Source organism: Barbus barbus (genome assembly GCF_936440315.1).
Source record: "Barbus barbus genome assembly, chromosome: 30".
Lineage (NCBI taxonomy): Eukaryota > Metazoa > Chordata > Actinopteri > Cypriniformes > Cyprinidae > Barbus > Barbus barbus.
In genome coordinates this window covers 20,432,289-20,446,390 of record NC_136758.1, presented here as the reverse complement: position 1 = coordinate 20,446,390, position 14,102 = coordinate 20,432,289, and the positions used below count along the sequence as shown (strand labels likewise).

The window sequence follows — 14,102 nt, the reverse complement described above, 5'->3', positions numbered from 1 at the left end:
CTGTCTCTAGAAAACAGTCAGATATTTGGTAGAGAATGGTGGCAATGATGCTGCTATTATGCTGTCCTCTTGAAATCACTGCCAGTGAAATCACAGTATTAAGTCATGCTCTGCCATCTACCAGCACAACAGGGTTATTGTGAAGTTATTTCAGTCACTGAGCCGCAGTGTTTGTTAAAGGGATAGTTCACCCAGAAATGAAGAGTCTGTCATCATTTCCTCACAACTGATGTCTTTAGAAACCTGTTTGAATGTCCAAAATGCTCTTTGCCATACAATGAAACTGAATGGTATAGCAAGATTTAAATTAAACTTGAATTTTAGCCTGTTTCTTACACAAAGCTATCATATGACTTCAGAAGACTTGGAATAAAGTGCACAAGTAATATAGAATATTTTAATGATGCCTTTATTGTGCTGTTTTGTCCTTTTTAAAACATTATGTCTGCTGATTGGACGAGGGTCAAAAGAAACACTTGTCTGAACAGATTCAGATAAATAAAATTGCTCTAGTTCAAGTAAAAATTAATTATTAATTAATCATTAATTACTCACCCTCATGTTGTTCCAAACCTGTAAGACCTTTGTTCATCTTCGGATCACATATAAACATATTTTTGCTGAAATCTGAGAGCTTTCTGACCCTGCATAGACAGCAATGCAACTGACACAGTTGACTCATGGACTATTTTAATGATGTCCTTACTACCTTTCTGGGCCTTGAACATGTCAGTTGCATTGCTGTCTATCAAGGGTCAGAAAGCTCTCGGATTTCAAGAAAAATATCTTAATTTGTGTTCCAAAGATGAATGAAGGTCTTACAGGTTTGGAACGACATTTCCATTTTGGGTGAACTATACCTTTAATGAGAATTATATGATTCCAATGTCTTATACTGTAGACAGGTAACAGCAAAATATAGAAAACATATAGGAATAAAATACACAGATATCTGGATAGAAACGGATAATGAATCTGATCTTTGCTACATACAGAGATGAATACAAAGTTGCGAGCAGCACCAGAGGGCATGTGACCCATCTTACGTAACCCAGTCAGATGGCTTATGCATGCAGATGTGTCTATTTAAGCATGCACAAGCACCGGATACACATATTTACACGTGTTTGTGAAAGTGTGTTGTACTTTTTCTATAAATATACTGTAAACTCGCACAACATGAATATGTGTGTTCACACTGCTAAAGCAGGTTAAGTGTGGATGTGTGTGAAGACGTAGAAAGGGGGAAGGGCAAGTCGCAGAAACAGTGTTAAATGTTTATCTGTGCAGACACAAATCTGCTTTGGCTGATGAAGCAAAAGAGAAAAAGAGAAAGAGTACTTCTATTCAGGTCACATCGGGCTGAGCACAAAAACATGAAAACATTGTTGCTTGTTTTAGCATATCACTCTAACATACTGCATTACAACATGCCTTGTGTGTTGAAGCAGAATAATCTCAAAATCTCACAATTTTGTCATGCATGAGACAACAATTATATAAAGTGTATCTCATCTCACGTCTGCTCAGGCAGAATCAGCTCTGTGGGTTGTTCAACGAAGTGATATAAAATGTGTGAAATCTGACACGTTTTTAGTAACACTCATCAACAGCTTTTCTGTTTCTTCCTCATGCAATTTAGTGCTGAGCTTAAAACAAAACCTGTGCTGATGATGCATGGATTCAAATTTTTAGCATTATAACCAGTTTGTCTGTGTATATGTCTGATAGAGAATTATATTCATTTAAATAATGTGATTGAAATGTTCAATCATACAGACTAATTTATTTTAAAACCATTTCAGTCATTTTCAACATTTTGAAAACACATTGGTCTAAAACGTAATCTGGTACACTTGAAAACTGCATTTCAATGTGGTTTATGTTTCATAACAGAAAGTTCAAGATCCCATGACTGATGTCACCTCATGCAAACTTTAGCAAGCTATCTGGAATCTTAAGGGTAACCAAACAATTGCTGGTAGCCACTGACTTCCAAAGTATGAAGAAAAAATATCCATGGAAGTCAATGGCTACCAGCAACTGTTTGGTTACCAGAATTCTTCAAAGTATCTTCTTTTGTGTTCAGCAGCAGCAAGAAATTCATACAGGTTTGGAACAACATGAGGATGAGTAAATAATGACAGAATGATCATTATTTGGAGGTGAACTATCCCTACATACAGTAAGATAGTTCAGTGTCAAAAATAAATTTCTCAGATGCTTTTATTAAAAAAAAAAAAAAAAAAAGAGATGATTTTGTGAAGTTGCACATGATAAAATATGAAAGAGTGTCCTTATAAAGTAAGAAACAAGAATTTGTCATACATTGAAAATGGGCTTATCTGTAACATCACTTCCTGTGGGTGGATCCCTGATGCAGTCACTGAAAGGCCGTAGAATCCCCAAAGCCAGAATATGGGAACAGAATCTCTCAATATCCTGTGCAGCACTGTCATCTTCAGAACAACCCCACTGTACAAGACACCTCTCGAACAGAGAGCGACCTGTAAGAGAGTGAAATTGAAAAGATTCAAATTCAAAGCAATATAGAAGGTAAAAATACAGCATTTGTATATGACTGCTGATGTCTTCTGTGCTGAAGTATATGTACTTCTCACTAAATCCTTTTTTTTTTTTTTTGTCTCTGACCCTGACCGAGTGCCTGTGGACAGTGATGCTTCGAACCAGAAAACAAATAAAGTGAAAATTGTGGAGCTTTTGTTTTCATAATTAATTTCACATCTGAATCAAGTTGAGCCTTTTCATTTGGTCAACTGACGTGTGTGCACGTTTCTGAAATAATAATTTCTCCACCCCAAGCATGCATACTCATGAACGTCCTCTCTCATTTATCAGATGGACACAAACTCTATAGCTCATCCTGAGTCTTCCATCATAGCCTGGTAAATAGGTCGATTTCTGTGTAACATTGATAAGAAAAAAAAAACTCTTTCTACAAAACATGATTCTAATTTTCTTATGACATACTTTGTCATGTGCTGTCCGAATTTGGATGTAAAATTACTAATAAATAGCTTTATGCTTGCTCAGCTCACAACTGTCTCAGATTTATTTGACCTAGAAATAAAGTTAGCAGCCTGCTAGTCTCAGCCTCAGACGTCACGCCCACCGAACGTTGGCTAAATGTTGAAGGTCTGGCTATGCGAGACTAGCAACCTTGCTAATGCTTGCAGGAATAACTAATTGTTGAATTTGATCAAGTTTTTACTTACAACCCTTCAAGAGTTTTATTTGAAGCATCAAGTAAATGCATGGACTATATAAAAAACAGCATGCAAATAACGATGCAAATTAATATGTCTAAGAGTCAGTTTAAACAGGAAGTTCTTTGTAATACACAACACCTTTAGTATTAATCGGGAAGCATAAAAACAACTATATAACTACATTATTATTTCAGCTTGATATTCAGAGCACAAATGTGCCTTTGATTTTCCAAGCCATTTAACCTTTCCCTGAATAAACATTTGATGCTTCAGAGCCTTCGAGGCTTTGTAAACACATTCAGATATGGATGATAGCTTCGTATCAAGGCAGGACCCCAATACCCCCCAATAGTGTCCATATCTCCTTTTTTATCTTTTCCTATTCCTTCGTATCTGATTTGTCCTGCTGTAACCTTCATTGTTAGGAGCAGTCACTATGCATTACCTCTTAAAAAAACAGTGTGTCCTTTTGTATGAGTGTGTATTTGAGGGACTTCCTGTGGCACTCTGACTCAATGAGGCAGAAGCCAGAGCTTTCTTAGCCAGTAGCTAACGTGTGTCTGTTTGTGTAGTGTGCATTTTTCAGAGCCAGATTTTATGTTTTTTGACTTCTTACTGAACCTTGAGGGTAGTGAACGAGATTAAAGAATGGAAAAATAATACAAGGGATGTATACCTTGTCTTGGCAACCAACTCTTATGACATGGAATTACACATCTTAAAAGTTCATGGAATCAGTCATTTAAAAATATGAACTTCTGTGACAGTGAGAATGTGTTGCCAAGATATGTTCCAGCATCTTTTTGTTGGTCTGGACATCAGGTCTCTTTGAATATAAAAGTGAACATTGATATTAAATCAATCAAAATACACAATGTCTTACCTGAAAACACATCTGGAAAGGCAGATGGTGCTTGCCTGGATCTGAGGGTTTGGAAGCCACGACCAATAAGATCTGATTTATCATTTATGGCTTCACACCATTCTTCATGACAACCCACCGGACCTGCAATGCTACAGGACCGTTGTCTCCGTGCTCTCCAGTTTCCTGCTCTGTATGACCCTTGACCTGAGCCCAACTCTAAGCCGACCCTGCGAGAACACATTGGGCTTAAGGATGGAGTGGTCAATGGAGATATTATGGGTGAAGTGAGCTGTCTGGTGGTTGTTTTAACATAAGAAGTGTGTACTGTAGGATAAGGTTTAACCCCGAGGTTAGCGCTGGAAGTTCTATGTGGTCGTGACCCTAAGCCTAAAAAGTTCTCAGATGACCACTGTGTGATGGACGCCGCACTACTTTTCCTTCTCTGTTGGTGGGAATACTCTCGATCTACCTCCTCTACATGACCATCACCTTCTATGTTAAGCTCTACGCTACTAATGCTCTTTTGTGGGGCGAACAAGACCCGGCTGATTTTGGACGTTGAGCTGATCTGATTTCTTGAATTGAGACCAACTTCTAGGCTTTGAGTCAGGCTATTGCTACCATAATTACACTCTTCAAGAGGAGACAATAGAGATGAACTTTCCAGGATCTCATCGGCACTCTCATAGGAGGTGGATGTTGTTGTAGTATCCTGAAAACTGTTGTTACTGGTTGATTTGGTTACAGCTATGGTATCCTGGACACTACTCCAGTCAGTGATACTATCCTGAATGCAATAGTCAATGGCCAAATTGCTGAAATGTTCAGCTTTATTTGCAACATCAGTCACGTCGCCACCTGATTCTACCGTTAGTGTTGTTGTAATCACCTCTTCTACTGTATCCCCACTATATTTAAGATCTTGTTCTTTGCTGTCAGATGCAGATATACCTTCTACCTTCTCTAGTTCGCCCATACAAGCAAGGCTACTACAAGTAAGAACCTGAGTGACCTCAGTCTGGCCTTCAGACCCTACTTGTCCACTACAGTTTTGCCCCTCAGCAACTCCCTCCATCTGCTGCTGTTGTCTGATAGTCCTCTGGATATCCGACAGCAGATCTTGAGCCTCGGCGGCTGAGTGATAGCTGTAGAGGTCTGTATCTGACCCTGATCCCTCAGTCTCTCTCTCAGCATCATCTTCTGTCGTGTCCAGAGTTGACTGCCTGCTTTCGGCTGTGAGTTGCTTACTGTCAGGCATGAGACCCTCCGGCTCATCACCCGATATTCCACCATTGCTGCTGCTGTTAGCATCCATGCTCTTAATCCTAATCCCATCGTCCAGTACATCCTCTTTGGACAACCCTTTCCGGGAGAGGCCCTTTCTGATACGGATGTTGGAAAATACAGAACCTTTGGAGCCCTCTGATTTGGATTTCTTCTTGCCCGAGTCGCCTGACAATTTACTTTTCTTACTCTTCTTGAGATGCTCATGGTCTCGTTCCTCGGTGCTCGCCCCATTCCCAGCACCTTCCACTCCTGTCGTGACAGTGGGCTTCTTCTGCTTGGCCTCCTGGTTTCCCATGCTCCTCAGAAGGCGAACACCTTTAGCAATCAGGCCATGCTGGGAACGCGTGTCATAGGACTGACTTTCTCGTTCTCTGTGCTGCTCTCTCTTCTCTCCTCTCTCCCTCTCTGCACTCCCTTGCACTTTCTCCCCCTCCCTCTCTAATCCATCTCTCTCTCTCTTCACCGTCAGCAACAGCTGCTTTGATGATGCAGGCTGTGACGCCGTAACCAAGGACTGTCTGAGAGACAGCTCCCCCTGCCTCCCAATCTCTTTCACTTTCTCTTGCTCATCTATTTGCTCTGCCAAGTCACATAACGGGCTGCTGGAAGAGCGGACCAACTGAGCATGTGCAATGTGGCCCTTTGAGGGTGAGAACAGCTGCTGCTTCTGATGTAATTCTGATTGTTGTTGCTGCAGTAATAACTGTTGCTGTTGTCTTCTGATGAGATTTGTCAGGCTGCTCTTCCTCCGTTCTTTCACTCTCTCTCTGAAGGGAGAGGAGTGGAAACTCTCTCGCAGGACAGGTAACTGCATCTCTATCGTCTGAATGGTTTGCATCTTGATTCTTGCTATAATGACATGAGAGGAGGACACAAATTGATTAAAACAGCTACATTAACAGAATTAGGAGTGGAATCACTTTTAAATTATATATTATATTATTGCATTACACCCCCAAAAAGCTACTTTCCACATTTTATGGAAAGCAAGAAGTTGGTTACCTTTTCTGTTTGCAATAGGAAAGTAAATTAAGTGTTGCTTGTTACTTCCAAAAAGAACAACTTTATTCAACAATTTCTTCTCTTCTGTGTCAGTCTTCAGTGCACGTTCACAAGAAACACAATGACCCACACATGTTAATTTCTCTGCTTGTAAACAAGGCACAATGCATTTAACAATGTACTTAGGCCTACTACCTTTTTGGGTTTTGAACATTTCTGTTGTGTTTCTGTCAATGCAGCATCAGAAAGCTCTCGAATTTCATAAAAAATATCTTAATTTGTGACCCTGGACCACAAAATCGTCTTAAGGGTAAACTTTTTGAAATTACTTTAATACAATCGTCTGAAATATGAATAAATAAGCTTTCCATTTATGTATGGTTTGTTAGGATATGACATTATTTGGCTGAGATACAACTATTTGAAAACTTGGAATCTGAGGGTGCAAAAATATATATATACTGTATATATATTGAGAAAATTGCCTTTAAAGTTGTCCAAATTAAGTTCTTTGCAATGCAAGTTTTGATATATTTACGGTAGGAAATTTACAAAATATCTTCATGGAACATGATCTTTACTTAATACTTCACTTAATATCTAGTGCTGTCAAACGATTAATCACGATTAATCCATCCAAAATAAAAGTTTTCTTTACATAATATGTGTGTGTGTGTACTGTGTATATTTATTATGTATATATAAATATACACACATGCATGTATATATTTAAGAAAAATATATTATGTTTATATAATAAATATATTTTTATATGATATAATTTATATGAATATAAATATATACACGTAAATACATGTAAATATTTTCAAAATATATGCTGTATGTGTTTGTATTTATATATTCATAATAAATATACACAGTACACACACATATATTAACAAAAACGTTTATTTTGGATGTGATTAATCGCGATTAATTGTTTGACAGTACTATTAATATCGCAATGATTTTTGGCATAAAAGAAAAATCGATAATTTTGACCCATACAGTGTATTTTTTTATACAGTGTAGCTATTGCTACAAATATAACCATGCTACTTATGACTGGTTTTGTGGTCCAGGGTCACATTTGTGTTCCAAAGATGAACAAAGGTCTTACAAGTTTGGAACAACATGACAGTGAGTAATGACAGAATTTTCATTTTTTCATCTCTTTGAAGTCACATATATTTAGATGTAATTGCATCATTTAATTAATTTATTTAATTAAATTAGCATTTACTTTATATGATCAAAAATAAGATTTTTTTTTACCCCTTTTCTATCTAATCCTGCACACGGAACATCTGAAAATAGCACAGGAATTTTATCTGTGTGTGTGTGTGTATGTGTGTGAGAGGAGAGCGCAGCGTCATGTGAGCTTATGGACTGATCTCATAAACTGATGAACGACTGTGGCTAGCTGGCCTGAAATCAGAGTTATCCTCCAGCCTTGTGGCATCAGACACATTCCCATGAGCTTTCCACCGATTTATACAATATTCATTTTAATCCAGTACACAGATATCGATGCCTACAGAAATTTCATTTTTATATCAATAAAAGATTAGTACTAAACTAAATTTCAGCAACCATACAGTTAAGTCTATGGAAGAGCAGAAACATTCAAAACATCTACAAAATAGTCCTGCATTAATTTAGAACAAGTTAAACATGACCTTCATTATAAATGAAATGTTTTCCTCAAGGCATGAAACTACTGATATCTTGTCACATACAGATACATCTCTCTATTCCTCTCATCACTCAGTTGTAAGAGGTCTGATTTACTGCTGTATGATTAGTCTACAAAGTCACTGCTAATCCAAATTGATCTGAGAATGAACAGGAGACCTGTCAAAAAAGACAGAAAAGCCTAAAGAGAGAATATCGGAAATAAATTGCATACCTGCCTGGATGGAGTCTCTAGTAAATTGAGGGAACAAGTAAGTGTTTGTGACATTCGCTGGGCTGCTCCTCTTCCTCGATCACATGAATACTGTCATCACATGGCTTCTCTTCCTATTACATGCCGCCAATAGCAATTGATGCATCTTCTTTCGTACACACGCAGCATTAAGGATTTATGACTTAACACAACAAACCAACAAGCAAGTTTCCACAAACATGTTGTATATTTAAAAAGAGCACCGGTTCATTTTAAAATGTTACATTTATTTTGAGAAACAATCTGAGGATAAAAATGCATTTTGTACTGGGCTGTATTTTTGTAACATTCAACAGTTATCACAAATCTGACAGTATCTCTATCATTTAACTTTAACTTGTACACAGCCAATTTGGAACAAAGCGAGAACACAGCCACAAACAACACACCGCACAGAAGCTCAATTTTAACTTTGATCTTACAAGGCCTTACAAAACATACAGCCTTTGTTTGCAATGTAAAACATAAAAACATATCAAAAAGTTACTGTTTCTTTACTCTAATACAAATGGCGGGTAAGTTACAAATAAGGAAATTATTCATATAACTTCAAAACACTAGGGTTGGAACTGAATGGCAAGTGTAAAATTTGTGTAATTTCCAATCAAGCTTTATTTTTTTGTAAGGAATGTTATTTAATTGTGTATTTTTAGGATCCATAAAATGCTATGAAATTAGCTTTAGCATGAAAAGGGAGCAGGCCATTTATTCCATAAATGTTTAAAATGCAATTATCATCACAGAATGTTTAGAAACTTTATTACTGTTATTAAATACATCATTTGAGATGTGATGGAAATCACACATATACATGATGTTTTAGAAATATGACCACTGTTGGACATTGTTAGTAGGCAAATTACAAACCCGATTCCAAAAAAGTTGGGACACTGTACAAATTGTGAATAAAAACAGAATGCAATGATGTGGAAGTTTCAAATTTCAATATTTTATTCAGAATACAACATAGATGACATATCAAATGTTTAAACTGAGAAAATGTATAATTTTAAGGGAAAAATAAGTTTATTTTAAATTTCATGGCATCAACACATCTCAAAAAAGTTGGGACAAGGCCATGTTTACCACTGTGTGGCATCCCCTCTTCTTTTTATAACAGTCTGCAAACGTCTGGGCACTAAGGAGACAAGTTGCTCAAGTTTAGGAATAGGAATGTTGTCCCATTCTTGTCTAATACAGGCTTCTAGTTGCTCAACTGTCTTAGGTCTTCTTTGTCACATCTTTCTCTTTATGATGCGCCAAATGTTTTCTATGGGTGAAAGATCTGGACTGCAGGCTGGCCATTTCAGTACCCGGATCCTCCTTCTACGCAGCCATGATGTTGTAATTGATGCAGTATGTGGTCTGGCATTGTCATGTTGGAAAATGCAAGGTCTTCCCTGAAAGAGACAACGTCTGGATGGGAGCATATGTTGTTCTAGAACTTGGATATACCTTTCAGCACTGATGGTGCCTTTCCAGATGTGTAAGCTGCCCATGCCACATGCACTCATGCAACCCCATACCATCAGAGATGCAGGCTTCTGAACTGAGCGCTGATAACAACTTGGGTTGTCCTTGTCCTCTTTAGTCCAGATGACATGGCGTCCCAATTTTCCAAAAAGAACTTCGTCTGACCACAGAACAGTTTTCCACTTTGCCACAGTCCATTTTAAATAAGCCTTGGCCCAGAGAAAACGCCTGCGCTTCTGGATCATGTTTAGATATGACTTCTTTTTTGACCTATAGAGTTTTAGCCGGCAACGGCGAATGGCACGGTGGATTGTGTTCACCGACAATGTTTTCTGGAAGTATTCCTGAGCCCATGTTGGGATTTCCATTACAGTAGCATTCCTGTATGTGATGCAGGGCCTGAAGATCACGGGCATCCAGTATGGTTTTCCGGCCTTGACCCTTACGCACGGAGATTGTTCCAGATTCTCTGAATCTTTGGATGATATTATGCACTGTAGATGATGATAACTTCAAACTCTTTGCAATTTTTCTCTGAGAAACGCCTTTCTGATATTGCTCCACTATTTTTCGCCGCAGCATTGGGGGAATTGGTGATCCTCTTGCCATCTTGACTTCTGAGAGACACTGCCACTCTGAGAGGCTCTTTTTATACCCAATCATGTTGCCAATTGACCTAATAAGTTGCAAATTGGTCCTCCAGCTGTTCCTTATATGTACATTTAACTTTTCCGGCTTCTTATTGCTACCTGTCCCAACTTTTTTGGAATGTGTAGCTCTCATGAAATCCAAAATGAGCCAATATTTGGCATGACATTTCAAAATGTCTCACTTTCAACATTTGATATGTTATCTATATTCTATTGTGAATAAAATATAAGTTTATGAGATTTGTAAATTATTGCATTCCTTTTTTATTTCGTAATTTGTACAGTGTCCCAATTTTTTTGGAATCGGTGACAGCAAACAGTTTGGCTGTAAATGGAATTACGTTCCAATGCACTGATGTCCAAATCTGAATGTCCATTAAACAGTTAAAAACATTCTTTAGGTTTCATCAATTGTGAAATCATAGCCCAGTATATTCAGTGCACAGTCTCAAAGTCCAAACATAAGGCATTCCAAACATATACAAACATATTCAATGTGCACTGAAAACCTACATAATAGCTATTAAAATACTGGTAGCAAAACAAATGTAAACAACCACGCTTTATACAAGAGCAGCTTACGGAAGTGCTGTTTATGAATAACCAAAATTCTCAACGGGAGAGAAAAACCTACAAACTGTGGCTCACATGTTGCAGAAGAACACTTACACTTACCGAGACACGAAAGCTACTGAACCTCTGTGTGGCACGCTTTCACAGAAATCAAAAAGAAATATCTTCACCGTAAATACTTTGATATACATCACCTTATTTAAAAATCACATTTTAGTTTCTGTTCACTGACAAAAATTAGATATATAATATTCAACCCCAAAATATTCAAACAAGTAATTGAGAGCATCACATCCAATCAGCTCTCTGAGGTCAAAATACAGTCTCCTTTCAAATGTACTTTTTATATGTCACTGCTGAACTCCTGAACGTTGGCACTACTGATTTAGTAAAAGGCATATAAAAGTCCACAGGAAGTACTGATGGCAATTGCACTTGCTCAGTTGTGCTTCAGTATCACTGAAGCTCTTTGTACACTAAACCACAGTGTCTTAAAATGTTACAATCTAGTGACCTGGAATAATAAGTGACCGAACTATACGTCCACATTGAGACTCACACATTAAAGCTTCATTTTATAGTACAGATACTTGAGGAATCACCCCTTGAAACTTACATTTTAGCATTAGCAAATTAGCTTCGCAACCAGGTTGCTATGTAGAGTCTGTGGGTATGCTCCTGTGAAACCTCACAGCCTGTCTTTGCGGAAAGCTTGGCTTGCTTTTTTTCTGATCCCAGCGACAAAGCAAGATCATCTTGAAAGTGCTACGAAAAGTCTTGTTGCAAAGGGCGTAGCACATAGGATTTACTGTACTGTTAACGTAGCAAAGCCAATAGCCTAGCGCCCAGAGGTTCTCAGGTATGCAGCCGTTGCAGAAAGTGTTTACTAGCACCATGATGTTATAAGGCGTCCACGTAATAATGAAAGCGAAAAGGATGGCGCTTAGAGTTTTCGCCGCTTTCTTTTCTTTTATTAGTGACATGCGCTTCCGCTTGGTGATTTGCGTCCTTGCGCGAGCTGCAAAACGTTTTGCTAGAGCTGCCTCTTTGAAAGTTATAGGCGCTGAGGGAGATTTGACGGTGGTGTTGGTGCCATCAATGTTTGGATCCGTTGATGGCTGTATAGCGGACATTGACTGAACTTTACTCATGTTTCCGACAAACCGCTTGTTCCCGTTGGTGACGGAGCGGGAGATGCTGCTATCCCTGCCGTCATTCTCCACAGGGGACCGTAATGGATCTTCCTCAGTGTCCAAATCCTCACAAGAAGTGACCTGGGAGTTTACAGCTGCCCTCACGCCAGGCATACTGAGAACGATGGAGAAGATCGCCCGCGTGGTGGATGGTGCACTCTCGTCGTCGTCAGATGAGCCCGAGTGGTCAGCTGACAGTCCAGCGTCGTTGTTGTTCCAGCTGTCGCTGCTACTCTGATCCACCTCCCGGTCCGGCCCACTTTTATCCCTGCCACCCGACTTCCACCCCCAGCAGTGGAATCGCCCACTCAGGCCATGAACTGAGCTTTTTTTGTGGCCAGGTTGGCCCAGTTCGAAGCTGCTGCAGCGTCTAGAGCTCCCCCCAGTGGCGAGGAGGTGGAAGCGTGGTCGCTCAACACCTCCGAACCTTCCAACCGAGCCTTGTAATTCTGCAAGTTCCCGAGAACGGTTCTCTGTCTCTTTGTATATTCGCCAGTACAGAACGCTCATTATCGTCACTGGCAGGTAGAAAGCCGCCATCGCGGTGCAAAATGTAATAATAGGCTCAGAGAGAAATTGAATGTAGCATTTATCTGGTGGAACGGTTCTTTCTCCTACAAAATTCTGCCAGAACAAAATGGCAGGAGCCCAAAGTATGAGCGACACAAACCATGCCAGGCCAATCATCACTCCTGCCCGCCTGGTGGTACGTTTGGCACGGTACGTCAGAGGCCTTGTGATGGAGAAATACCGGTCAAAGCTAATTACCAGCAGATTCATGACGGATGCATTGCTGGCTACGTAGTCTATTGCTAGCCATAGGTCGCATGCCCATTTTCCCATTGCCCACTGGCCCATGACAATGTAGGCAGTGTACAGGTTCATAGAGATGACCCCAATGATGAGATCTGCCACGGCTAAACTGAGTAGGAAGTAATTGTTAACAGTTTTGAGCTGGCGGTTGACCTTAAACGACACCATGACCAAGATGTTGCCGATAATAGTAATAAGGGAAAGCAGTCCTGTAAAGACAACGATGAGAATGACCTGCCAGAGCGAGTGGCCGCCCAGAGGATCATAGGATTGACCTTCAACCTCGACATTACTCCCATTGTGCTTGAAAGCAGCACTGAGGTTGATGAGACTTGTGTTCTGGAGCAGTGGCCACGGAGTGGATGCCGGGTAGATTCCCACTCCCAGGGCGTCGGATGGTGAGTACAGGTCCAACTCGGTGCTGTTGGAGTCCATCGTGCAGGCCGGGCATATTCTGAGGAAAAAAGAGCATAATCATCAATAATCAATTTATGTTTATTCATTTCACATTTATGTCAAATGTTTGTAGTGAAACTTTACAGGAACTGCTCTCATAGGAGTGTCTCCAAAATAGATGATCACTGTTGTTTTATATCTACACTAGAGGGCGATGTTGATCTATTAAATGAGACAAGTATAAATCTTAGTTCCTTTTTATAAAGCTTGGAAGGATTCAAAGAAATTAGTTTTCAAATATAGCATAAGATCTATCCTGTGAATCATGCTGCATCCAAATATGTGGATGTTGAAAGCACCAGATAATTTTCTGGAAATAAATTAATAAACAAACATTCATTAATTTGTTCTAAGGGTTTAAAACTGCTCTATTCTTTAATCCTAAAGAAGTAAATTATTAATATAGGAATAAATCTGATAAATTACTGAATGGGTTGCCATACAAAATGAAGAAATTCACTTTTTTTAATACATAAACAATGTTCTCAAATTCCTAGGCATTGTTGTTGTTGTTTTCCTCATGTATAATGTTGTAAGGAACTTGTCGTAATGCTCCTTATTGTTACACTGAAAATGTTTGCAAATGTACATTTTATATTAGAAAATGTGGGG

The 14,102-nt window shown here is 39.1% G+C and overlaps 2 protein-coding genes across 3 annotated transcripts in view; both read right to left on the bottom strand.

The window, feature by feature from the left end:
* LOC306850445 (uncharacterized protein) overlaps window positions 1–6,220 on the bottom strand; it is a gene marked incomplete at its 5' end in the record, with an annotated part of 35,576 nt that extends 29,356 nt beyond the window's left edge. The window contains 2 exons of the mRNA XM_079386100.1: window positions 2,329–2,507; window positions 4,114–6,220. Coding sequence (XP_079242226.1) covers window positions 2,329–2,507; window positions 4,114–6,220 — 2,286 coding nt within the window. The remainder of the gene's footprint in view (window positions 1–2,328; window positions 2,508–4,113) is intronic.
* A 2,326-nt stretch (window positions 6,221–8,546) lies between these two features.
* LOC306850604 (muscarinic acetylcholine receptor M3-like) overlaps window positions 8,547–14,102 on the bottom strand; it is a 92,859-nt gene continuing 87,303 nt past the window's right edge. Inside the window, exon 4 of one of the 2 annotated variants that reach the window (XM_079386315.1) lies at window positions 8,547–13,488. In XM_079386315.1, coding sequence (XP_079242441.1) covers window positions 11,682–13,469 — 1,788 coding nt within the window. In that variant the 5' untranslated portion in view covers window positions 13,470–13,488 and the 3' untranslated portion in view covers window positions 8,547–11,681. The remainder of the gene's footprint in view (window positions 13,489–14,102) is intronic. The other variant, XM_079386316.1, reaches the window with a different exon arrangement.